The 25320-nt window shown below is 40.3% G+C and overlaps 2 protein-coding genes across 2 annotated transcripts; both read right to left on the bottom strand.

Moving 5' to 3' along the window:
• Positions 1-1021: 1021 nt before the first annotated feature.
• LOC306736563 (pepsin A-like) lies at positions 1022-5310 on the bottom strand (the record flags this gene model as incomplete). Its single annotated transcript, XM_079218209.1, has 9 exons — positions 1022-1147; positions 2418-2516; positions 2622-2766; positions 2900-3016; positions 3134-3330; positions 3747-3865; positions 4291-4408; positions 4494-4644; positions 5255-5310. The coding sequence occupies 9 exons, from the start codon at positions 5308-5310 to the stop codon at positions 1022-1024; spliced, it is 1128 nt and encodes a 375-aa protein (XP_079074335.1).
• Positions 5311-10791: 5481 nt separating this feature from the next.
• Positions 10792-14005, bottom strand: LOC306736041 (RNA-binding protein 15-like; the record flags this gene model as incomplete). The annotated part of the gene is made up of 1 exon (XM_079217629.1): positions 10792-14005. The coding sequence occupies one exon, from the start codon at positions 14003-14005 to the stop codon at positions 11471-11473; it is 2535 nt and encodes an 844-aa protein (XP_079073755.1). The 3' UTR covers positions 10792-11470.
• Between the last annotated feature and the right edge of the window lie 11315 nt (positions 14006-25320).

Below are 25320 nucleotides of genomic sequence, written 5' to 3'. Positions count from 1 at the left end.
CTGATCTGTATTCACTCTCCTCTGCCAGAAGAGAACAGCCAGTGGGATCAGTAATACACTGGCCTCTGAATGTTTGACATATCATTCAGGCCTCAGATACCAGTGAAAAAATGTTGTAGTTGTAGCAAGAAGAAACACCATTATGTGGGACAAGCGACGTCACATTTATTCACATGACTGTGCAGAATTATTATTTAGAGATCCTTTTTTGTAAAGAAGTCGGTTGATCTTTCTGACAGACGCCGCAGTGTGAAACCTCACCTGCGGCTCTGCAGCCCCTCTGCAGGATGAATGATTCAGCAGGTCTGCAGGGATGTCCGTGCTCCTCATGTTACTATGTTTACCCACCATACATGCAACACCAGCCAGGTGTGTGCAACTAGATTGAAACGTTTGGAAAATACACTGCAGCAATGCAGCATACAATTCTGAGTTTAGAAGTATTTCATTATTTAATTAAAAAATTGAAATAATAACTGAACTAAAAGTGTTCATAGGAGGTGCGAGAGGGTTAACAATCAGTGTGTTGATGCACATGTTGAAATGGAAAAGAGCTTAATGACATCCCGTAAATTACAGATTATAATTAGAACAAATGCAGCAGTCTAAAGAAAAGCTCAGATCACTGAACATCACAGACGGCATGAATGTAAGCCGTCGTCTATTGACAATGAATGACAGGTGGTCGGTTCTGTTTTAGAGACTGAATTCTAAGTATGATGACTCATCCTCTCCTCAGGCCACTCCCAGGAGAATCACATGAATGGTGGAGGACTCGCTGAGTCCTCTGCCATCTAGTGGCCGCCAAAAGACAGATCCATATTAGAGTAAAACATTTGGGTTTGCAGAATATTCTGGGAGAACTGTACTATACCCTCAATTCCTCCTTCACAACAGAGTGATGCTGACTTTAAGTCATATTTTATTGGATGGATTCACAAACATGAATGCATGATCATTAGTTTTGCAGCGAATCATGGTTATCAAAATAAAGTAAATGACTTTAAACTGGCTCAGCTCTTCACACAGCCTGAGCAAAGCCCACCCTGTTGCTGCCGACATCGAAAGCAGTGTAGAACTGCCGCATGAAGACCTCCCCCAGGATCCAGGAGCCAGATGCAAAACCTGTTCTGCACCCGGACGCAGACTGAGGAGAGAGGACAGAGAGCATGACTGAAGGCAGCAGGTCAGCTTAATCACCTCGGGATATCTAAATGTTACAGTATCGACATACATCTGCTGAAGATAGTTCTTGAACTGCTTTATTGACGAAAATCCACTTTCTAATAATGCATACATACAAGTTATAGAATGATTTTGGTGTGATGGAACTGCATTGCACGATATAAAGAGATGTTCCTGATATTTATTTAGCCTACCCTCATTAATGCAAATGTAGAAAAAAGTTAAAACTCCTGTCAGTATAACAGAAAAATGAACATTTATGACCTTCAGGATGGTAGGATTTATTGCAGGATTTAAATGTTGCTTTAAACAGGCAACTGAATGTATATATATATATATATATATATATATATATATATATATATATATATATATATATATATATATATATATATATATATATATATATATATATATATATATAGAACAAACTGACCTGAATACATGTAGCTTGTGGACCCGCTCTTGCCTGCTTGTAATAGCTACACCGTCGTTTAAGTGTGCTTGTATTTGTTTAGCTTTGTGTCTGTGTCTTTAGCATCCTGTACCTTTGATCTCTACACTGTGTTTAAGCATATTGAAATCTACTGAGAACTGTTTGTGTGTGTCAACATACTTGAATATACTTAAATTTGAATCTGGTTTTCATTTATTTAGCTTTAAATCATTCAAAACATGCTGTGAGAATTCTCTTTGGCTGCTGCTCAATAGTCTTTGTCTTTTAGCCGACTCTGTAGTCCAACAATAACACACTTCCTTCAACCACTTACTTCTGGAAACAAGCTGCAGAACATCCAGACCATAATCCATTCATAGTTCATGCCAACAATAAAGGGCTGTGGATTTATCTCCTTATAAATATCTATAAATGCTTGAGTTGTAAACTTGTCAACAGACAGATTTGTATTCAGATGTCTTGCAGCTCTTTTTAAGAAAGCAATGGTTGTAATTTCCTTCGTATGGGTTGTCCTGATTCATTAAGGAGCTAAAAACATAAAGCAAAGCTCTATGGGAGGAGAATATACAGTACCTAAAAATATTTATCAAAGCCTGGCAACATAAAAGTTGTCCATATTCATAAATGACTCTTTATTAATCTCTAAAGCTAACATTTCTGCTAACAATAGAACACATTATGAATTTCTGAATACATGATTTATTTACATTGATAAAGCCATAGTTACAATAATTAACTCTTTAAGTATGCCTCTGAAAGTGGTTAAAACACAAACCTTTATGACATAGGCAGATGGAGGAAGAGCGAAGTTGTAGCCGTTGATGTTGAACACAATTTCTGGCAAGTAACTTGTGACACCACAGCTCACTGTAGCCTGAGAGAGAGATCAACAACATGTTACTTTTTTATTTTCTTTTTTTTAAACCCAGAGCCGTTTACTGAAAAATGTACTATAATACAAAACATTAAAAACACTCACTTCACCAGTCGGATCTGAGGAGGCTCCCAACCAACCATTGATGTTGTTAATATCTTTGCCAGGGCCGATGATAAGAGAAGTGCCAGAGTCCACTGATGCTACACAACCCCCGGAACACGCAACCGTGTTCCCGTTGATGGTGATGCTGCAACATAAAGGAAGTATGCATCTGTTACATACATCAAAGGCAAGAAGAAGACCTCCAAACTATGTTAATTGTAAAGTGAACACGATGTTTAAAACACAAGATGGACATTTAAACCTGAAAAGGATACTACCTTTGCATTTCAATGTCCCAATAGTTAGTAGCCTTATACAGGGGGATCCACTGCAAGGTTCCAGTGTAATATGAGGAATCCTCTCCTCCCAGAATCAACATACTGCCCTCTACAGAACTGGTGGTACAGAGATTTTCTTTTAAGAAAATGAGCACTGCGCTATTCACAAGGAAAGCAGTCAGTAGATTTGCAGCATTTTGTATTTGTCCGTTTGTGACTCAAAGGAGACCTCACCTGCTCAGGTACATGGAGAACATGTACTGGTCGATTTTGCCCTGGTTCCACAGGTTGTTAAATAAAGGTGTGCCTCCCTCACTGGACAGACCAGGAAAGGCCAGACCAAGAATCCCATCCCAGGGCACAAAGTCCAGGAAACCTGCCTCTGTTTCAGTGATGCCAAAGATCTGGTGTTCCACAAAGAGGTTGCCAATCTAATTAGGAAGTGCAAATAGTAGTGTTATAGGAACAGATCACATACTGTGTGGTACAAGTGCATGGTGTATCTCGGCAGCAATGCTGGAAGAAGTACTCAGACCCTTTACTTTAGTAGGTGCTGAAACTTTTTTTTATTTTTTATAAAGACTTGCTTTTTTGTGAAATATTGCGAGGTCCAATAATGACTTTTAATGAAGCAATACACATAGCAACTCATAGACGTCTTAAACGTGTCAAGGAGCCCCAACTACAAACTGCTTTTTCACAAACCAAAATATGAATCTGTAAAGTAACTAGTAATTGTAGCTCTCAAATAAATATAGTGCAGTAAAAAGTACAATATGTTAGTAAAGGTAGATTTTTAGTTACTCAGTAGTTGGTAAAGAATGCAATGTGAATGTTTTGTCCTCACCTTTATGAGTTCATATCCAGTATTCCCTGATGTATATCCACTGTAATATGAGATGTGGAACGTCTTGGTGCCTGCCTGAAAAGTGGAGGATGCCGAGCTGTTGAACTTTGAATGTTTGTCTGGTGACAGAAAGAGAGAGAGACACAGAAACAGTGAGTATATCTCATTATTCCTTGCTTCATACACAAAGACATCTTCTGTTACAAAGGCTTCAGAGTATGCACATATTGTCAATTCAGTAATATTTTAAGAAGTAGGGCTGCAACTAACATTTATTTTCATTATTGATGAATCCTTTTGTTTAAAAAGTGCACCAAAAATAATTTAACAAGTGCATTATACTTTCCCAGAGCCTGAGGTATTCAAATTGTTTCTTTATAGGTTTTAGAGCTTACTATCACATATGACATAACAAAGTCAAATAAGAAAAGTGAACCAGTATCCTGACTGCATTAAAAATGTCTGAAAAAATAAATCTATTTGGTGGCCTGAAACACATACAGGATCATCACTATGTTAAATTATGTTTTATCATGAAACTCACCACAAGCAGAGCTGGTGCAGCTAACAGAGGGAACCCACAGGTCGGAGGAGCCGGTGTCAAAGAGAACCGTAAAGATCTGAGGCGGGGTCCCAATACCAATCTCTCCATAGTATGTTGTCTTTGCCCAAAATAAGATTATCTAGTGAGATCATGCATTTCATGATTGTACCGGGCAGAGTACACGGTGGTTCCGTGATACTTACATCTGGGTCGAAGGTCATGGGCACCAAACTCTGCTCGTCCCTCGGGAGAAACTCTGCTGCTGGGTTGTGTGGAAACCTCCTCCTGTACTCTTCCAGCAGGCCTCTCTCCTCCAGCTGCTGCCTGACTGACTTCCCTCTCTTCATGGGAATCCTGAACAGGCACTTCAACAGTTATCTGATTGCAAACTCTCAAAGATGTTTTGAGAATATGTCAGCCCTCATAACTTATCCTAAAAAGGAGTTTCAGCCTGAGTGATTTCGGGAAGTAGGACGGAAAAATAAACAAAACAGTTCTGAGCTAGAAAAGGTCAAGAGTTTGTCTCCCGGTTTTATCCAAAGCACTTTACAGTGTGTCTCTCATTCACACACCGATGGCAGTAAGGCCATGCAGGTGCTGGTGCTACTAATTCAGTAACTCATTCAGCATATGGATCAAGTCAGGATGTCACATGATGAAAAAATATATATTCACCAAATACATATATTCATATTTAGTCAATGCTTGATACTCGATCAGTTTTCATCTTAGAAATTGTAGCCTAAATAAGTGTAATACCACAATATGAATGCTGCTTATTTTTTAAAGTTTTACGTATGTCCTTATTTGTGTAAATGCATTTTTTTCTCTTATAAAGAAAATCTGAAATTATTAAACCTTTATAAAGGCCATCAAAAAAGTGAGAGAAAAAATCGACAACACTCTAAAATATGGTAAATAGCATACTTTTATATCATAAGTGAAGGTTTGTTGTATATCTTACCTCATAATTCCCTGTGAGACAGCTAAGAACGTTAGTAAAACAAAGGCAGACTTCATCATGTCTAAAGCGACTCAATAAAGATCTCACAGTAGTGCAGTGTTTTTATGTAGAGGTTAAACTAAACTCCACCTTTTTACAGTAACACTCAATACATCTGAACCGATAAGAAACCAGCGCTGAATGAATTCAGATAAAAGGAAACAATAGGAGCAGAGTGCTTTGATCCTAGTGCCTTTTAATCTAATGGCAATCAATTTAACATAGAGTAAATAATACAAGTTTACTCAGTTATTTATTCAAAGTAAACTTGAACCATAAATCCACATTAAAAGTCAACACACCCAGGTGAAATAAAATAAACAGTTACGTGTTAAAGGTTTGTTGAATATAAATGATAAAAAAACAAGTTTCACTTTTTCTAGTGAATATTTCAGTTAATACTTTGAATAGAATAAAGGATTTCACAAGAGGTAATACATTATCCAACTATATTTATAAATATAAACCACTTTATAGAGTGGTGAATGTGTGAATTCAGATAAAGGAAACAATAGAAGCAGAGCGCTTTGATCCCAATGCCTTTTCATTTAATGTCAATCAATTTAGCATTAAGTAAATAATATATGTTTACTCAGTTATTTATTCAAAGTAAACCAGAAATCCACATTACACACCCAGCTGAAAAAAAATAAACAGTTACGTGTTCACAGTTTGTTGAATATAAATGACTAAAAGATGTGTTTCACCTTTTCTATTGACTGTTTTAGTTAATGATTAAGATCATATTATTAAAATAAAAAACAACGCCTAAACTCAAATAGTTTAATGAAGCTGTAGGTTGTTTTCATCAGTGAGGTTTATACACACACACGTCAAACAAAACTTAGATACGTTGCATACATACAGTGAAGAGTTGTAGTTAAAAATGTCTTTTGTATATTTACAGGCCTGCTTTAAACCAACATCTATAAAACTCACTGACGAAAACAAACCTACAGCTTCATGAAACTATTTTATTTGGTCGTCGTTGGGATAAAAGACCGATCAGATTATATTTTAAATGAATAAGGGGCAGTCCAGATCTGTGTTGTGGTTTTAGGTGTGTTTTAGGTGTGTTCAGAGCACAGGTATCCAATACAGTACAGAAGATAAATCTGATTGAACAAAGGGTTTCCATGTGTCAGGCTTTGAAGTGGCATCCAGTTCACTTTAGCAGAGACATCCTTCATTGGATGGTCGACTAAAAGAACGTTTCATTCATTGCCTTCACTCTCAGTTACAAGTGTGTTTTATAAGTGGCGGCAGACTGCAGAGATTTGACCTTTTCCAGACGGCGTTCTGAATGACTTTCTGCTGACTTTTCTCATCGACTGTGTGTACTTACAGAAAGAACTGTAAACTGTTATTGACTACAGAAACTGTAAAGGTCCCTCTGCGTCATAGAATAGTGCGCTGTCACATTGCGGGGGGTTTCAAGAATTAATGGCTTTTTAAAGATAAAGAGTAAATCCATGTAGACCAAATGTCATTGACATTAGTGTGAAATAAGTTTACCGTCGCAAAATAAAGTTCCTCAGCCATCAACCATAAATCAACTGGATAAGCTTATCGCATTACTTTTAGAAAGGAAACACTGATACTGTATCATTTCCCCCTGAAGGCACGTCTTCTGTTCATGTGCTCTGGTAGTTTAACTATGCCCTCTAGAGGACCGAGTCTAAAAACCACACACACAAATGCAAAAACATTTTAAAAAAAAGACACAACGTCAGAATGTGTTTCAAGAAAAGCTACTTTTATTCAAGTATAAATGCAATTTACATTATTACAATATAATACTAGCAGGTTCAATTTGAGAAGTGCACATTTTAAAACAAATTTAAATTGTACTCACCAAGGCATAGTTTCTCTGGTCTGATGAATTCCTTGAACGTTCACGTCTAACTTCAGAGTTCACTGAAGCTGCATCGACCTTATTCATCACACTGCAGGTCATTAGGAGTCTTTTCAAAGAAGACAGGAAGAGGTTTCCTCCTTTCTCGCCTCCAAACTGAGGTGACGACCTGAAATACTCAACATTTCAATTATAACCAGATGATATTATGAAAACAAATGTTGAGGTGCTAGTGGGAAAAAAAGGTTAAAAGAGAAAATAAAAGATGACATGATCATCTTCAGGTTAGCTCTACGTTCATGGTGTTGATCCCACACAGAGTACATGTTTTGATGATTTTCTGAATTAACATTATACAGGATCAATAGTTTTTTGTTCGTTTTTTTTAATGCTCAAATTCTCGAAAATGTGCCTAATTTGTTTGTAATTGTTTTGTAATGTTTATCAGTGATATGTTTTAAACCCGTTCAGAGTCACGTGTTCATGTTTAAAACACAGCAGAGTCCTTCAAGTTGATATGACGACAAGGTAAAATCAGGGGCAGAACAAAGAAGTTGGCGCCGACTGTGTGAACTAAAGCTTGTACAGCTTCAGGTATGAAGTAAAGATAAAGCATCGACCTCACTGACTCCTGTAGTTCCTCTTCACTCGCCTTTATTGCCCTGATTCCCGTTATCTCATCCCGACTTCAGTGTTGGCTCTCCCGTTTCTAGTGTTTAGCTTCAGGCGAAGGTAATGCATATTTATTGTACACACCCATACTGTTTATGTCAGCCTTCTAAAATCTCTAAAAATACACTGGCAATATTTTAATTTACATATCTGATTTACTAATCCACACTATGTGATAGATTATCTGAGACAGCGCCTTCAAAACGACTCAGTTTGTTCTCATCATGTGATTAAAGGTCATCTAAACCTTTTCGGACCAAAAAGCTTTTACATATTTTTTTAATTATCATCATAACTTGAAATATCTTACTTAAACTATAATTTTAAAGAAAGCTACTTGGTTATTTATTGCTGCTTACTAATGCAGTTTTTCTCTGGTCTCTTGTGTTGACTTGTTAACTTGTGTTGCTACTTATTAACATTCAGCTATGAGGAAGGTCACAACATCTCATATCAGACAAGTACAAGTACTGATTATTATACAAAACATATAAGCTAATAAAATATACTGTTTCCCCATTATTTAGGTAAAGGTTCCGAGTACTTCTGAGTGCACTGTAAAAGCATTTGTAAGTGTCAAAAAATATGCAAATATACTTAAGGTTGAAGCAGCAATAAAAAATAAGTCCTAAGTTTTTCTTTCTTTCTTTTTTAAATCAACGTCTCTGTCTCAACAAACGCTGTGCATTGTGGGTATTATTTTTGTATTTATTTCAGGGACATTAACCTTATAGTAATTTTTGTAATCTTCTGAGCAGCTTATAAAAAGAGCCTTGTGTGTTTGTAGTCTTGCACATTGAATACGTACCCACGGCTGTGGTTCAGGTCATCTTGATACTTCACCTGTGCAACAGGAGCAGCTGCAGCCCGGCTGAGACTCAAACCTTTTACAGCACGTGGAGACCCCGAATCCCAGCCGTGGCACTGTGTGGATACTTGAAGCTGCTCGAGTCCCTTTTGCGTGGAGACGAAGCAGCGATGAGCAGGAACAGCAGTCTTGATGAGAAACGTCCCGACTCAAATATGTCAGGATACTCTTCACTTTGCTTTTCATATGCAGTTAAGTGTGTTATTCAGATCAACATAAACAAATAATTATGAATCCCAGCACGGGACTGGCATTTGTTTCTCCTCAGTTGCGTTTCCTTTCCATTTAAAAAAGGGAAATATAGCAGATGACGTGTCACCGTCTCAACATCTTCTCCGGATGAGACACGTTTGAAGTCTGGCCCTAAAGCACAGAGATCTTCTTCAAAACTCCAACGCAAGAACAACAAGCAAATAAACAAATGAACTCTCCTTTTTGAGCTGCTGCAAACAATACTCTTTGCTGCTGGAGCCGGATGAGAACGGAGGCCGAGGACCTTCGGACGCCGCTGTGCTTCCACTGAGAGGCTGGCAGATTGACGCGACCCGGGGTGATTTTGGCAAAACTTGGCGAGCGACAAACCAGATGGTTCTCAGCCACACCTCTGAACAAACGGGCCAGAGGTGACTGAGAGATGAGCCACATATCTGAAGAGAGAGAGTGACTTGATTTGCCTCTGAGGACTGAAAAAAAAAAGCATTCTAGTGTGGTCAATTTCACTTTGAATGAAGCTCCTCACCAAGAAGTCATTCAACAAATGGCGATCACCAAAATGAAAACTCAGAACCGGGAGGCTGATTCTCACACTTCCTCTCCTTTCTGCTGGGAAGGCTCCTGCTGTCAAAGTGATAAAGCCTTTCGAGTTTGATAGACAATTCCAAGAACAGAAAAGGTCACAAAAGTTGTCTTCCAAGGCAGTCGTGTTTCCCACGAAAGAGTAAATTTATTGAGACAAAATCTATCAAGTGCTTGTTGCTCTTTGACAGTTAGGTATACGTCTTAGGCCTGTGAGCACTGATGTTCTCCATTTCTCTCTCCAGATATCCTGAGTATACAGCACAAATCATTTCTTTGCTCCATTTGAAACGCAGTACTCAAACCAAAGCATGAAATATAATAATGAACAGTCCTTTCAAAGGAAGGCGTGTGTAAGGCCACTGGAGATTGGCCTTCTCTCCTCTCACTCATTCAGAAGTCCACCAAGAGTTTAACAATAGTTTCTACTTGTAGACTCCTGATCAGTCTTTAGAGATGCACATAACCTACATAGAGCCTTTTAATTTAGAGGTTATATCATCTTTTTCTTAAACAGTACATGATTTTCTGGACTAGTAATTGTAATTACTGGATTAAAACATAAAAAAAGTGAAGAATTTGATCAACCAATTACTGTTTAACTAAATTAAGAAATGATGCCAATAAAAGTACAATATAAAAAGGGGTGGACACAAAAACAAACCTGGATGATATGATCACATACAGTACATTACCCAGCTTGATTAGACAATTGATAAATACTTTCTCTACAACAATTATAATAATTGTTTAATCAATGAGTTATCTATTAATATATCTTTGTTTTCTTCTTTGGTTTGAGAGTTGTAGGACACAAAAAAGGCTATTTGAAGACATGAAAACATCACCTTTTTTCTAATGTATTATAGACCAAATAAACATTTATTTAACCAAGAAAAGAACCGGTAGCTTAATCAATAATGTAAATATTTGTTTATGCTGCAATGCAGTTCAATAGCACACCTCTGGGTCAAAAATAAACAGAGAGCTTAAAATCATCTCTCTAAATACAATGTTAATTAAAACTAAACATAATTAGCTTCTTAGGGGCACTGTTCTTTGCAAGGCTATTGTGTTGAACTGCATTATGATGTACAGGTGATTGCGGCTCGTGTCCAACCCTCCAAACATCTACTGCTGAGTGAAACCTTCACCTTATAGCACATAAACCTCCAGATGTGGCTCAGACAGCACTGATGTTAAAGTAATCTACTGTACTAAAACCTTTAACGCCCTACTGTAATTTAACACAATTTATTTCCACAATTTTCTTTAGCTTTAAGCAGGACTGGCCCAAAATGACAAAAATAGAAAAGCTGCTATATAATGACACTTTGAATCAAAATGTTTACTGGGTCAGAAAAAAAGTAATACAGATGCACATCTGGAGTAATCCTATTAATGAGCAATAGGTAAAGCTTTAGAGCAAATGGATATACATCCTAAATCATATGCACGAGTTTGGTTGAATTTTCTTTTTTCAAAGGCTGACTGTACAGACATTTATAGCACTACAAATGTGTCGACACTAGCCGGTTGAATCTATGCTGATAACAGATTAAATTAAAGCAAAAATACTCATTGCATTGTATCAAATCATATGAAGGAATTGTGTTTCTTTTTAAATGAGATAAGGCAAAATATAGCATTGATTCACACTGTAGCTTGCTCTAAATTACTTTAGAAGAATACCCTTCAAATACATTAATCTGTTAACTGAATAGCAGAAAGCAGCATGTCTCCTGAATTATTAATGTAATGCATCAATTTATCAAAACCTTTTTAAATTCAACGTGCCTTTCATTTCTATAAACCTTCCACAGGATGAGATACAAGCTACCATGCAGGTTAGGGAATATAAAGTTATCATTAAACATAATTTCCTGTTACTTTGTTGTTGTTGTTGTTATTACTTCTCCCTGTTTTACAACTCACAGTTTAACAGTTCATGGGTGTGAAAAGAGACATTTAGAATTTCTTTTTTTTATCATGACGCTCCTCTGATAATGACCATCACCATGTAGTCATCCTCTGATTTGGCAAAGGCTTTGGCAGAGGCATCCACAAACTGCTGTGAGAATTCACATGGGGGGAAAGCGTGAAGGACTCCTCCGTGGTCCTTGTCGCGGCCGCCCCCCACAGGGAGGCTGATGATGCCGGCGGCCTCCTTCTGCTTCAGGTAGGACACCAGATTCTTGAGCGGTCTCTCGGCCGAGCTGTTGGCGTCCTGGATCCCTCCGTCTTCACATTTCCCGGGCACGGCCAGAAGGATGGCATATCCGGTCGAACCGGCGGCTTTGATGCGGCGTGAAACTTCATCTATCTTGGGTTGGTCCAGTCGCAGGCGCTGGCTGATCTTCAGCTGGGACGCTGGACCCCCTTTGAGGCCCTGCAGCAGCAGACTGGTAGCCACGGCCATGTCCCCCTCCAGCAGGTGCAGTGATGTGGGAAAGCTGCTATTCTTCAGCAGGAGGACACCCTGCCAGATCTGACTCAGCTTCTGTCCTCCAGCTGCCGGCTTGGACTGCTGTCCAGACTTGGAGGAGGGAGGATGTTCTAAGCGATCCTCCTTCTTAGCCGGGCTCTTGGAGGAGTCATTTGCTTTGATTTTGCGGTCCTTCTCAGAGCAGGAGCCTGGTGCAGGCGGGGTAAGTGTTTTTCTTCTCTTGTCTCCAAAGCCAGTGTTCTGGCGCTCTCTGACAGGGGAGGTTCTGCCAGAGCGAGGCAGGCGTTCAGGGTCAGTGCAGGGTCCCCCATCTCGGCCGATCCCTTCGGGGCTGCGCTCTAACGAGTTGCCGTGACGGCGCAGACCAAAGTCGATGCGGTCAGGTGAATGTCTCCTTTTGCGGCTTAAATCTCTGCCTTGTAAATCACGGTCAATTGACCAGGGCTCATGGGAACGCCTTTCAAGACGATCTATGGGATCAAAGCCTGCTCCTCGCATTCTATCGTGGACACCCAGGCCAGACCATTCAGCGCTGGTGTACGGGCCCCTGTCTCTGAAGCGAGCAGGAAGTGGAGGGGACCGGTCCCTCCCTCTCACGGAGTCTGTAAGACGGTGGGCAAAAGGCTCAGGAACAAAGTCATAGTGTGGCGGCAGGGGGAGTGGGAGCTGCACGTACTGCTGCTGCTGCTGGTAGCGGTGCTCTGTGTCCGCAAAATCCACTCTCAGTCTCCTGTCGGGGCCACCGAGAGGAAAGCCTCTCATGTGAGTACATGCAGCCTGAGCAGCGTCCAAACTTTCATACTGGATGTAAGCCCACACTTCACCTTTCCTGTAGTCTATAGTCCTGATGGTACCAAAGCGGTCAAACTCCTTGGCTAGAGCAGCGACTGGAACCCAGGGTCCAAGGCCCCCCACCCACAGCCTGGTCGTGGGTGTGGGTTTACCGTAACCAATTTTAATTGGGTTGTGGCCCACCACTTTCCCCGACATTGCTACTTTGGCACGATGAGCCATGTCAAGATTCTCAAACTTGATGAACCCATAGGTGTTGCTCTGGCCTCGCACTGCCCGCTTTATATCTACTTCTGTTATCATCCCAAACCTGTCGAACGCTCTCCTCAGGTCGCTCTCCGTCACACCGACGTCCAGATTGCCCAGAAACAAAGTCCTGTTGGCCCTCTGGTCATCCTCGGGGGTCATCAGGTCATCCTCACGGAAAACAGCACATTCGGGGATGAACGGGGGTCTATTCCTGGCATCGTACACTGAAAAGTCTCTGTCTCTTTCCAGATCTCTGATGTGAGGTGGTGGAGGTGGAGGAGCAGCAGGAGGAGGAGGGTGGGGGAGTCGGCCCAGGGCCAGCTGCTGTATTCGGTAGTCTCTGTATCCCATCCCAGTGGGAGAAAGGGCCCTCTGAGAGTGGAGATGCCTGGGTCCTGGAGAGAAATTGTCTTTTGAAACAGGGGAGCGACTTGGGAGCCTGTTCGTGTACACCGTCTCTATCTTCAGAGGCCGGTCGTACAGCACCAGCTTGCCGCGGGCGTGTTTGGCCGAGCGGGCGTCATCCGGCCTCCTGAAGTTCACATACGCCACCCTGTCGTCGTTTTCTCGACTTATCTTCACACTAACGTCCCCAAACCTCTTGAACTCGTGAAACAATCCATCCTCTATCTCCTCGTCGTTCAGCTGGTTGCCCAGCTCGCTTATTTTGAGAGTCTTGTACTCGTTTTCTGGGTTTGACGGAGGCCGCGGGTCGCTGCGTGCGCCGGACCGGGATGTTTCCGCGTCGACTTCAGCGCCTGCGTACGGCTTGTTTCCCGGAACAACTTGGTAGTCGTACCCGCTGCTAGTCCGACTGGATGAATTATGTCCGTCTGTATCCCGCATGTCTCTTTTCTCACTGTGTAAACTTCTCCGGGACGGAGCCCCGCTGTGAGCAGCGCCGTTGCCGTTGTTGCTGCCGACTGTCGACAGCGCTCCGCTCTTCTTGCCGCCCGGGTGGCTTCCTCCTCGGTCTCTGCCCTCCTCCGGCGCCCGAGAGCGTTTCTTCACCGGCGACCGCTCTTTTCCCTTCATTTCCCTATAGCCGATGTACGCAGGCTACACACTCACTTCGTTTAATCTACTCTCTGTCACTGGAAATAGACCGTAATCGACTTAACTTTCGCGGTTCCCACTACACACTCAAGCGAGCGACATAACCGCCATGTTGGACTACTTTGCACTACTGTACAGGAAGTCCCGCCTACGCGGCTGTAGAAGAAGCTGATTGGCTGAGCGGGTTGTCACACGCGGGAGCAGGAAGTCTGCTCGCCTATCATAAACAAGGGTGCGGCTCTGCTGTGGGGTCAGAGTACACTCCTGAAGGCAAAGAAGAATAGTTGGTCTGTCGAAGTATTTGTATCGGCTGCATTGTGACCTTGACGTGAGGACACTGACTGTTATTGAGTCATACATGACTGGAAAACAACACTTAATTTACATTAGGGGAGAGTGGACAGTCAGACTATATATACAGCTAGGATCTATCAAGCATGGGGTGCAGCCCAAGGCCTTGTTAAGGACCAGCTGTGTATAAGTAAAACATAATCATAATCAGATCATAATCAGAACCAGTTTTTGCTAGGTATGTGAAACATACGAGGAATTTGTCTTTGCGGGTGGTTCATACATTAGACAAATAACAACAATCAACACAGTGCATGAAATAGAAACATATTCAATTTACAATAGAATATAAAATATAAATACATTCCCTGTGTCTGTGCCATATACTGTATATAGGTCTGTACTGGATAGAATATAATGCATGCATGATACAAAGGTTATGTGAAACTCTTGATCTTTATATATAGTGCATGAAAGCATTCAGTATACCCCTCTTATTATACATTATAGGTAGGTAGTAGTTATCCACAACACTGTATAATCCATGCAAGTGACTGTGTGTTTTCAATTAAATAAATATTTATAATGTTGTAGTTGTGGATTATATATTTGCTTATATGTATTTATGTTGTGGCAAAGATGCAAAATAAATAAATTAGTGGGTAGTGTTGTTTAATGTCACAGTGTGTATATTTCTCTTGTATTTTCTGTCCTATTCATTATTTTAGACAGAACTAAATTATGTTTTGATGGCAATACAAGTTAATTCAGTGTGTGTGTGTGTGTGTGTGTGTGTGTGTGTGTGTGTGTGTGTGTGTGTGTGTGTGTGTGTGTGTGTGTGTGTGTGTGTGTGTTTATAAACTAAGCTCCTGTCAGCCTGCTCCATACTGAACAAACACCAAACACGACGTGTTTACCAAAGTCCACCAGTAGGGGGCAGATAAGTTCCTCCTAACAACCACATCAGCAGCAGCTTGTCACTGAAACAGGAAGGTAAAGCACTAACCGTCGATCCTGACAAAAACTCGTGTATCCTGATTATTGACTGGAAGTCTACTGAGTGACTGCCAGGTAGGAGAGAGAAAGAGTTCACTTAGAAACCTCCGCCAGACTGTCTCTATGTTCAGTCTATTTCCTGGAAGACTTGTACTGAATATTGCTCCATCACTACTCAGAATAAAACATGAAAAAAACTCATGTAAATTAAATATAAAACATCATATGTGATTCTATGCTCTTCAAAACAAACAAAAATGTTCTATATTACTTTTTTTAAATAATATTTTATGTAATTTGTTATGAAAACATGTCCTTATCACATACTTGAATCCTCTACATTTTTACACGTCAACTTAAAAAGTAAAAATTTTATAATGCTGTGTATTTTCTTTATTTTATTAAATAATTTAATGAAATACGGAACAAAACTAAAGATACACACACATCAAATAAATGCATTACAGTAGTGCAAAAATCATGAAAGCTTTACTTTGCAGCGAATATTCCCATATCATATAATACCATTTAAATAATTTGATGATATCTATTTTGTGACTATAATTTCTGTTACATTCTTTCATAGTTCAAGAATGTATAATGAACCTCCCAAAGTCTCCCCATTTAATCACATGATTACGTGCCCCTAAAATCATTTAGAAGGAAATTTGTTTAAAAGGCGAACTTGAGTTCACTTCCATTTCAATTAACCTTTCTGCTCGTGTTTTTCTTACAGTAATTACGCCGCACCAACCCAAACTGTATTGCAGCCTAGGCCATAATTCATACTACAGATATCTATGTTGTGAGCTATTTTTAGATGTGTGATCACTTTTATTATTAATGATAATACACAGAAATAAAATGCTGAAGCATCTATGTAGGGCGCTCCCACGCGTAGGATTACAGCCTGCATGACAGCCGGGGTAGAGATTGTCGTCCAATTAAACTGTGTTGCCTTATGGTCTAAAAAGCAGACTATTCAGTACCTTTTGTGACAGACATGCAAACATATACACACACCAGTGTATGCCAAAGTCTGTTTATTCAGCTTAATTCCCATTTCTTTATCTGAGCTTTGTGAGATTCTTAAAAACAGATGTAAAAGTCCTGAAGAATCCTGGGAAATATTGTTTTCTCTGCCCATTATATATATATATATATATATATATATATATATATATATATATATATATATATATATATATATAATATATGTGGGAAAAAAACATATTAAAGACATATATATATATGTCTTTAATATGTTTTTTTCTGTTGTAATGTATTATATACATATATACCTCTTGATAATCCAACAAAAAGGACATAATCTCCCTTCTGATTGTGTTAGAGTTATTTCAATTCTTTGTTCTCGATAACTTTTAATCTGGATTTCCTTTTTTGTCTCACTGACCCGAGGGATATTTTAAAAGGATTATGTTGTCCAAAAAAATGGGCACAGAAGCTTTGCCCTCAACCTCGTGAACTGGACTGGCCCCTCTTTGAGAGACCATCTGGTGAAGTTCCTCTATAGACCGTCACATGTACCCCGCACAGGCCCACCAAGGCAATCTGCCACCCAGTATTAAAATGGGTTTAAGTGTGTTTATAAAGATAGTATGAGCGGGGAAATGTGTTCCTGCTATAAATCTCTTCCCAATATCCAGGTCAGCTGTTTGTCCTTAATTAAAGCATTCATCCATCAGTGTGTGTCAACAAAAACATGCTTACACAGTAATGTTTTCAGAGACTGCAGCAATGAACTCACTGAAATACAAAATCTTGAATTTACTGCAACAGAACGGGGTTTCATCTGATAACCATCAAATACTGAAAGGCATGTGAGGGTTTTTGTTAATGAGCTATTAAAAGGGGGAATCTGCAAAGGATTATGGCAGAAAATACAGCTTTGAATGAGTTTCTATTTTTGTGCTTTGCATTAAGGTGAACAGCCTGACCCACTGCACCCCAGCTTTCATGTGTGACAGATGCTTCGTAAGAGATCTGTTTGTGTATTCCTGCCAACCAAAGGACACCCAATCCTTCACCTGTCTCACTTAAACCGGCACACACTCCTTGATGAATTCCCTATCATGTGTGTGAAAATATGAGCCACCTACAGTGTCACATCACTTCACCGTATCATGGCACCCACCTGGTTTTTAAACGCATTCATCTGTAAAGTTTCTCATTGTATCTTCATTTAATGACAATACGCCTCAAGCAGGAACAGTTTCTGATTACATCCCGTGTAAATACACATACTGTCTTGGGGTGTTGCCGTATGGCAGAGCACTGCAGTGTGTGTTTCTCAGAGCCCGACATGACCCACTTTCTCCACTGTCTGAACACCTGCACAACACTAGCATGTCCCTGTGCACTGGTGCATGCTGGGAAAACAGGATATGTTACAACAGTGTGAGATTAAGCAGAAAGCCAAGACTGTTGAGAGTTTTTTTTTTTACAGTAAAACCAAGTTATGCATGTCTTAAATAGCACCCTATACTTTCCTTATCTAAAGGAAAGATGAATAATACATGAAGAGTTCTTGTTTTTGTCTTTCCTCAAAATAATATGTTTGTATTCGCAGGTTTTTCGTGATGCTAATGAAGTAGTATTGTGAGAGAACGAGCGTCAGGGAATTATCAGTGCATCAATCACACTGACAATTGTAGACATTGATCGCTTGGAATACTCCATTTGCATCCATCAAAAGTGTTCACATTCACTTACTTTCAGCAGGATTTGCAGTGTAGATGTAATACGTTTGTTCAAGTGCTTGTACTCAGAATAATGGACTAGATAAGCGATACCACAAAGCCCAGTGCAGAGTGAATCTTTTTTTAGGAACTGAGAGTGACCCAGACAGCACAAAACACAAGGGGAGAAACAGGAGAGAGAGAGGGAGGATGAGGGGAGGAGAGCAAAGGGATGGGGAGGGCGGAATATAAATGAGACTGGAGAGAAGGAAAAGTACTGGGCGGATGTGCTGGTGCAGATGCAGAATGCATGCGCGCACGTGAGTGGAAGTGGGCGTGGGGGAACAGAAACGTAAGCGGGTGCTGCAAAGCGGTGGGGAGACAATGTGAAGTTAGAGGCGACTGAAGGTGAAAAGAGAGGAGTGGAATTGTTCTGTGAAAGGGTGCTGACGTCAGACACCATTAAGACCATTAGATATAACAAATATTATGGAAGATATTTGAAGTAAAAATTACAGAGATAAAAGGACACTGCATAGGAACTGGGACTGAGAAAAAGGATGTGAATTAATATAAAAATCTAAGAATAACTGCATCACCCAGCGTTGAAAGCTTTTTAACAGGAAATGTTAAAGACTGTGAAATTAACTCTGACAGGAAACACTGTCTCTCAAACTTTCCTGCCGTTTAGTTTACATGTATGCTGAGTTTATTGGTCCTAATAGCAATGTGGACTTACGGATATAAATGCCAGTCTGTCTGTCAATTAGGCCCCTATTGTGATCTTGAAGTGAAATGTCTCTACAAATACTGGATAGATTGCCATTCTTTTTCTCATATGGTTCCCAGAGGATAAATCCTATGCTTTGATGAGCCTTTGACTTTCCCTTAAGAGGTTTACATGACGTTGAAATTGGTTTGAGTGTAATATTTCAACAACTTAGATTGATGAAATTTGGCACAGATAGCCATGTCTCCCTCAGGATCAATTGTAATAACTTTGATGATCCTTTGACTTTTCATCAAGTGCCATCATCTGTTTTGTGTTTGTGTCTTTATGACCAAAATCCTGCTATGCTAATGATGTTCACATTAGCCTCAGCTGGACTTTGTGTCTAATGATAATTCGCTAAAGCTATCATAGTAACACACTAAACTAAAATAGTGAACACTGTGTACCTGCTAAAATCAGTCTGTTAGCATTTTCCTTGACTGAAAGTTTAGCTTTAGCATTAGCTCAAAGCACCAGTGTTTCTATTTAGTTTTTAGTACAGCCTCACAGAGCTGCTAGCATGGCAGTTTACAGCTTGTGCTGAATAAACAAGAACCAAGAAAAGACTTGAGGTTTAAAGGACATCAGGTAAATTAAAATAAGACTGCAGCTCCTCCAACCCAGATGGGACTGTACGGTCATTTGCTAACCAGAGAGGGCATATAGCGCTGCAGTGCCAGCAGTCCCACAGGCCTGCTAGGCTCCTGATGCAGGCTTAATAAAACACCTAAAAGTGGCACACCCCTGTCCACTTAGCAGATGCCCTGCAGCAGTTGAGACTGAACTGAGGGGATCAAGAGCACCTCCATACTAGTTTGTACTGTGTTTACTGTCATTGTTGTGTTACATGATTGGAATCCTTGTTCTAAAACTGTCTTCATCAGACTTTATCATCGAGTTAGACCTGTTCCTGTAAAAGTGGGCTGTCTTAGATGTGTCTATTTTCATCTCAGATTTTTCTTGTCAGCTATTTTTCCCATGAGATAAGGTGACAAAAAGGTTGTGAACGAAAAAGTGGGTTGAGAAAACAGATGCTCATCTTTAATCCACTTTACACTTCCAAAACATACTATGAAAAGAGTAAAGTAGAGCTGAGGAGAGAGAGTAAACAAAGTGGGAGGATATGTTATCTGTATAGTACAACTACTTAAAGCATTTGGATTTAAGAAATATTAAAATCCATGTGTCACCTATATGATCCCACAGAAAGTTCAGAGACTGTAGTTTAAGTCGAGGTCACATGTGTGTGTGTGGATGTTTGAAATGCATTTAGTTGTTCCCAACTATAGAATAAAGCAATTTATGCAGAAAGGAGAGTGCAGAGATGAGACAAAGTATGTCATATGATCCTGAGGTTGCTGTGGCAACTGCTTCCAGCAGTCAGCTCGAAGAAGGTGCGTCAAAAGCGTCGCCAAGGACCGGGTGTAGAAATGCTAAAAACAGATCAGAACCTGAAATCGTCTTGGATGCTACTCTGGAAAATAAAAATAGCTTGAACAACATCCTACTGCCAGGCACAAATACAGAGAGAATGAGATATGACTCTGTGGTTCAAAAGTACTGGAGAGGTCTCGTCTTATATCAGTTCAATCTGTTGGAATGCCTTTTCATTTAACAGGCTTTTTTTGTTCCCACAAAATTTAAATCCTCTTGATGCCAAATGTTTACTTCTATGTTCCGTATCATCACTTAGACAAACGTCCTCACTGATACATGAAATTGATGCAGATGCAGATGAAGAGAAATATCAAGAATCAAGTGAGGACAAACTTATTTAAGGTAGACATGTTGGAACAGACAACAAAATAAAATCATAGGGTCAGGATGAAAAATGGCCCCTCGGCAATATCTTCCGCCCCGATCTCGGTGATGTTGAAGAATACTCTGGCGGATGGTGCATGATTTATGGTCCCCTGGGTGACTGTGTCTGCTGCAGTCGTGTCGCAAGTCCAATGTCTCATAGAGAAAAGACCACCTGGTGCAAGTCCAAAGTTTGATGAGGGAGATAAAGCTGTAAATCACAGATTATTAGAGTAGTCATCTATGAACATAATTAAATGTGTATTCTTTTCTCTTATCTGTCCTCAACAATATCAATGGTCTTCTTTGCTCTTCTACTCCATTACATTTATTTGACAGCTGTTGAGATGAGGCTGCTTTTACATACAACATAGACGGTATATCATCCGTTTAAGAAATCTGATGCAATCATATAGATTTAACTATCCACACTGACAGGGCCCACTCTATCAACACTTTTATACTTTTACGAAGTCAATTTGTGGGTGCATACCTTTTACTTGTAATTGTTTTATACACTAATGCTAACTTTATAATAAAAGCACAAATCCTATATTTACAGTAAGTAATGCTAAAAAGTTGTATCAGATATTCAGCATTATAGCGGCAAACAACTATTTGCAATGTAAAGATATAGACAAGTAATATGCTCTCTCTCTGTATGTGTTGTAATTAGAGCATGTGCATTGCTTATTGCATGTTGCATGTGTCCCACTAGCTAGCTCACTTTAGCCTCTGAACTGGGCTCACACAACAGTCACAGCCAATCAAGCTGTCCGACTGACGGCCTCATGGTGGAATGGTAGCACCAAACCCACCAGTCCCCCCTCAAGTAAACACTGTTAGCTCTGTCAGCACTGTTGCTGATGTTTGCACTGTTGCTGATGTTTGCACTGATGTTAGCACCGTTAGCTTCTCGCCGCCAGCTCAGCTGTCGCCATGTTGAGAGCTGAAGAGAGCAAGTTGTCCTGTGTTCAGAGCGGCTGAGCTAACACATGGGTCCTAAATAAACGATGTTCAGCAAATTTTGCGGCATAATGCATGAATGAAGTAGGTTTAGGCCAACGTCTTACATCACTGGTGTGGACAATATAATTTTCTCCCTTTCCCTATTATTCATTTATTGTTCATCTATTTATTATTAATGCTTATTCATTGTTGAGCAGTGGAACATTGCTTGCTCATGTGTTTATCTTACAGCCTCACTGTTTAGGTTTTCGGATACAACTGTGTTTTAAAACCTATTTTTGTACACCATCTGATTTTGTTTTCTGTATCCTGACAAACCAGTGTTACATGGCTTGACTTTTGTATCAAGTGCAATGGTGAAAGCTATGTCAGACCATCACTTCCTCAGGTAGGAGTGGATAACCTTGACAAATCCCTCTTTTCTCTCTCAGCGTCCCACCTTCCCATTGCACAGATGCTGTGATGAGTGGAGGTCTCAAACAACAAGTGAGTAGCAGGTGATCATTTGTCATCGTTGATAAGCAGCACTTTGTGCGTCACGGTGCGTCCCGGACCCTCCACCCTGCATGTTAATTGTCGGCAGAGCAGCATGTGATCCTCCGTCCGCCACTAGTCCTGCGAGCGCTCTGTCCGCACCACACCGACACACAAGTGCTGTCCGGCAGATGTATTTATGCTACTCCACTCGTTTTCTGCGTTCATAATAAACCCTGGATATTGTTGACCGCTGCAAAAAGACTCACGGTGAGAAATAATTTATTCCTAACATCCCTCCGCTGTGCACCTCTCTCGTCTTAGGTGTTATCGCCTGCATTGAAATAAACAAAGTTCACAGACAGCTGGAAAATAGTTTCAATCTGCTTTGTTTTACGTCTTAAACGCAGCTTGTTTTGAGTCATGTGAAGTTCGTGGAGCATTTCATTTGCCTCGTGGTCGAAATGTGGTGTGGTCTACACAGAGGTCACTGAATATCGTCTTTGACCTTGATTACGCGTGTTTAAAAGTCGTCGCATGACTCGTGATGAGCAGTACAAATCCGAGATGGAAACACTGGGCTCTCAGCATCAGCACCAGATGTGTCAATGGCTGACATGAGTGATCAGTGCTGTGTGTTCATAAGTGAGAGCCTTCTCAACCTGCAGCTTCTCGGCTCAACTATATTTTACTGTTAAAAAGGTGTTTATGGAGAAAATAAAAATACAACTCAATGTATTTAGTCCATGCCATTCATTTCTTAAAGCTGATATCTAAGGGCTGTTGCCAGTTAAGTATCAATGAGCTGCCTGTTAAAGGCTTCAGATGTTTAATACCTCCCAGTGTAAAACAGCTGATTATAACTGTGGCGGCTGGTAATCAATCAATAATCAATGAATAGACGGACATTTCAACGGGACTGAAGCTGATGCAGTTTTTAATCCTTAGTTTGGTGCTATATTGTGTTACTGGAAGTTTAAACCTCATTACTATATTCAAACACAACTTGTCTGACAGTGAAAACTGATGGGTGAGGATACACAACCTCACTTTGTATCTTTGGGTTTTGGACAAAACAAGCTATTTGAAGACATCAACTTTGGCTTTAGGAATTTGTGACGTTTTTCCTTTTTTTCCTGGAGTTTTATTTCATGAATTGAGAAAGTACTCTGCAGATCACTCAACAATGAAAATAGTTGTTAGTTCTAACTCTGGTCTGGATACATCCATGTTAGAGTATCATGTCCAAGAACATGGAGTCACAACAGAAGATAGCTGCATACGCAGATGACAATCCTCTGTATTGTACATAAGACACTGCTTCCTAAATTTAACCAATTATTGTTGTACAGAAAACAGCTCTACTTTGCACCCTCTGGTGTTGATGTGACATTTCAACAGAATAAGCAGGAATCCAAGTCATTAAGAGAAGATGTACATTATGTGGGACCTTTCCCTTGTTATGAGGAATGCAAAATAGTATATTTTCTGTGCCAGGTATGTATTTATGGAGAATATAATTCATCAGTTTTTAACTCTGCACTAGATCTTCTTTTGACACAAGAGAGAAATAACATTTCAAGCACAACCAAAGATTTGCTTCCTCCTGCCATGAAAAACGTGTCGTTACTGTGGTATGAAATGATTACACACAGTCAGACTCTTAGTATCTGCTGGAGTCATGTAAATTGTGTGTTGGGGGGCTTTTCCAGGCGGATTATTCGTTGGGTGTTTTCATCTCTCAACGTTGGCTGGATGATGCAGCCTCTGATTGATATTACGTATCTTGTATGCTGTAGGATGGGATTGAATGACAAGACAGAGAGGCAGTGCCGGGGGCTTTACGGTTAATGCACACAGGATTATGAAGACTTGTGAATGGACATGGATTATTGCATCACAGGCTCATCTTGACATGCACAGATGAGGATATCTGGTGTGAGATGAAAAATGCATGAACAAGTAAACAAAATGCACATTCTGAGCACGACATAAGGAATTTCCGGTGTATTTTTTATCAATCTTGTGACCTCGAGGAGCTCTGAGAGTGTTTGTGTAAAGTTCATGTTTCTTATCTGCCGGCGGTTACAGAGTTTGTTGGAGGCTGATGTAAGAAGTTGTGACGATGAAGGCTTGTGTGCATCGATGCTGTTGTGTCACACTCGAGGTGGAGCAGCATCTTCATTCAGCCCCAGTTTCCTTGGTCATGCATGTCCCCTCTGCTTTGACAGGACTTATGGTTAGGGTTAGGGTTAGGGTTAGGGCTTAAAGGGCTACATGATTTGATCAGGAAAATAAATTGTGACTTCTGTATTCATAGTCGGCTGTTTCATTTATCTTTTCCTCTGTATGTGAAACAACGTTCAAACAAGAGTTGCAGTTTTGCATGTCAGTGGATGGCAGATTTTTATAATGGAGAAATGACTCACTCAATAAGTAATGAGCCTGCACAGGGACTCGTGATGTGGATCAAGAGACCACATGACGACACCTGCTTCATCCAGAGCATCATGTTCACTTCCTCCATTTCGTTTGGGTTAAACCAACCACTCCCTGAAAGAGGGGGGAGGCTGGATGTTGCAGCCAGGCTTCAGGGGATTAAGGGAATTACAGTGAAAAAAGCACTAAAGTTAAGCTTTGCCGAACAGGGAAATTAAATAGAACAATTTGCAGGATTGGGTTGTTTTTTTTAAACCACAAACATTTTGTGAGAGACAAAAAGCTGTGGCGTAAAAATGTCCCAGCTGAGTTTTGTTGAAAGAATTGGGTTAAGTTAACACACAAGTGTGACGAATGGTCCCCTGTCTTTATGTTGACATCCTTCATGGCTCTGGAGAGGCATAACCAGGTGTTACAATCCATTGTCTCATTATGAGCCTAACCAAGCACTAAATGGAGGAATAATTGTGTCAGCGACTGCGTGAAGTGTTATTTAAGGATCACAGCCAGGACAAGGAATCTTAAAACTACAGTGCATAAAATGAGCCTTGACAAGGGCACAAACCCGGCAGTCATTTATTTGAAATGGAGACTATTTATGGGATTTTTATCCAATAATATACAAATATTACATCTTAATTATTGATGATAGTCCTTGAAACACAATTTTCAATTTGACCTTCCTGTCTTTCTGGTGCAGGATTGAGGCCCAGACCGAAGATCCAGCTGTCACTGCTCAGCATCACTCATAGCTACATCCATCCACCTCTCCTCCACTCTCTGTCTGTACCACCTCTTCTGTTCCCAACAGACTCGCACCTTCCCCACCCCCCTCCCGACCCTCAACCTCCCTG

Source organism: Taurulus bubalis (assembly GCF_910589615.1).
Source record: "Taurulus bubalis genome assembly, chromosome: 5".
NCBI classification, from domain to species: domain Eukaryota; kingdom Metazoa; phylum Chordata; class Actinopteri; order Perciformes; family Cottidae; genus Taurulus; species Taurulus bubalis.
Note: the sequence above shows the minus strand (reverse complement) of the source record. Positions and strands in the feature narration are given on the sequence as shown.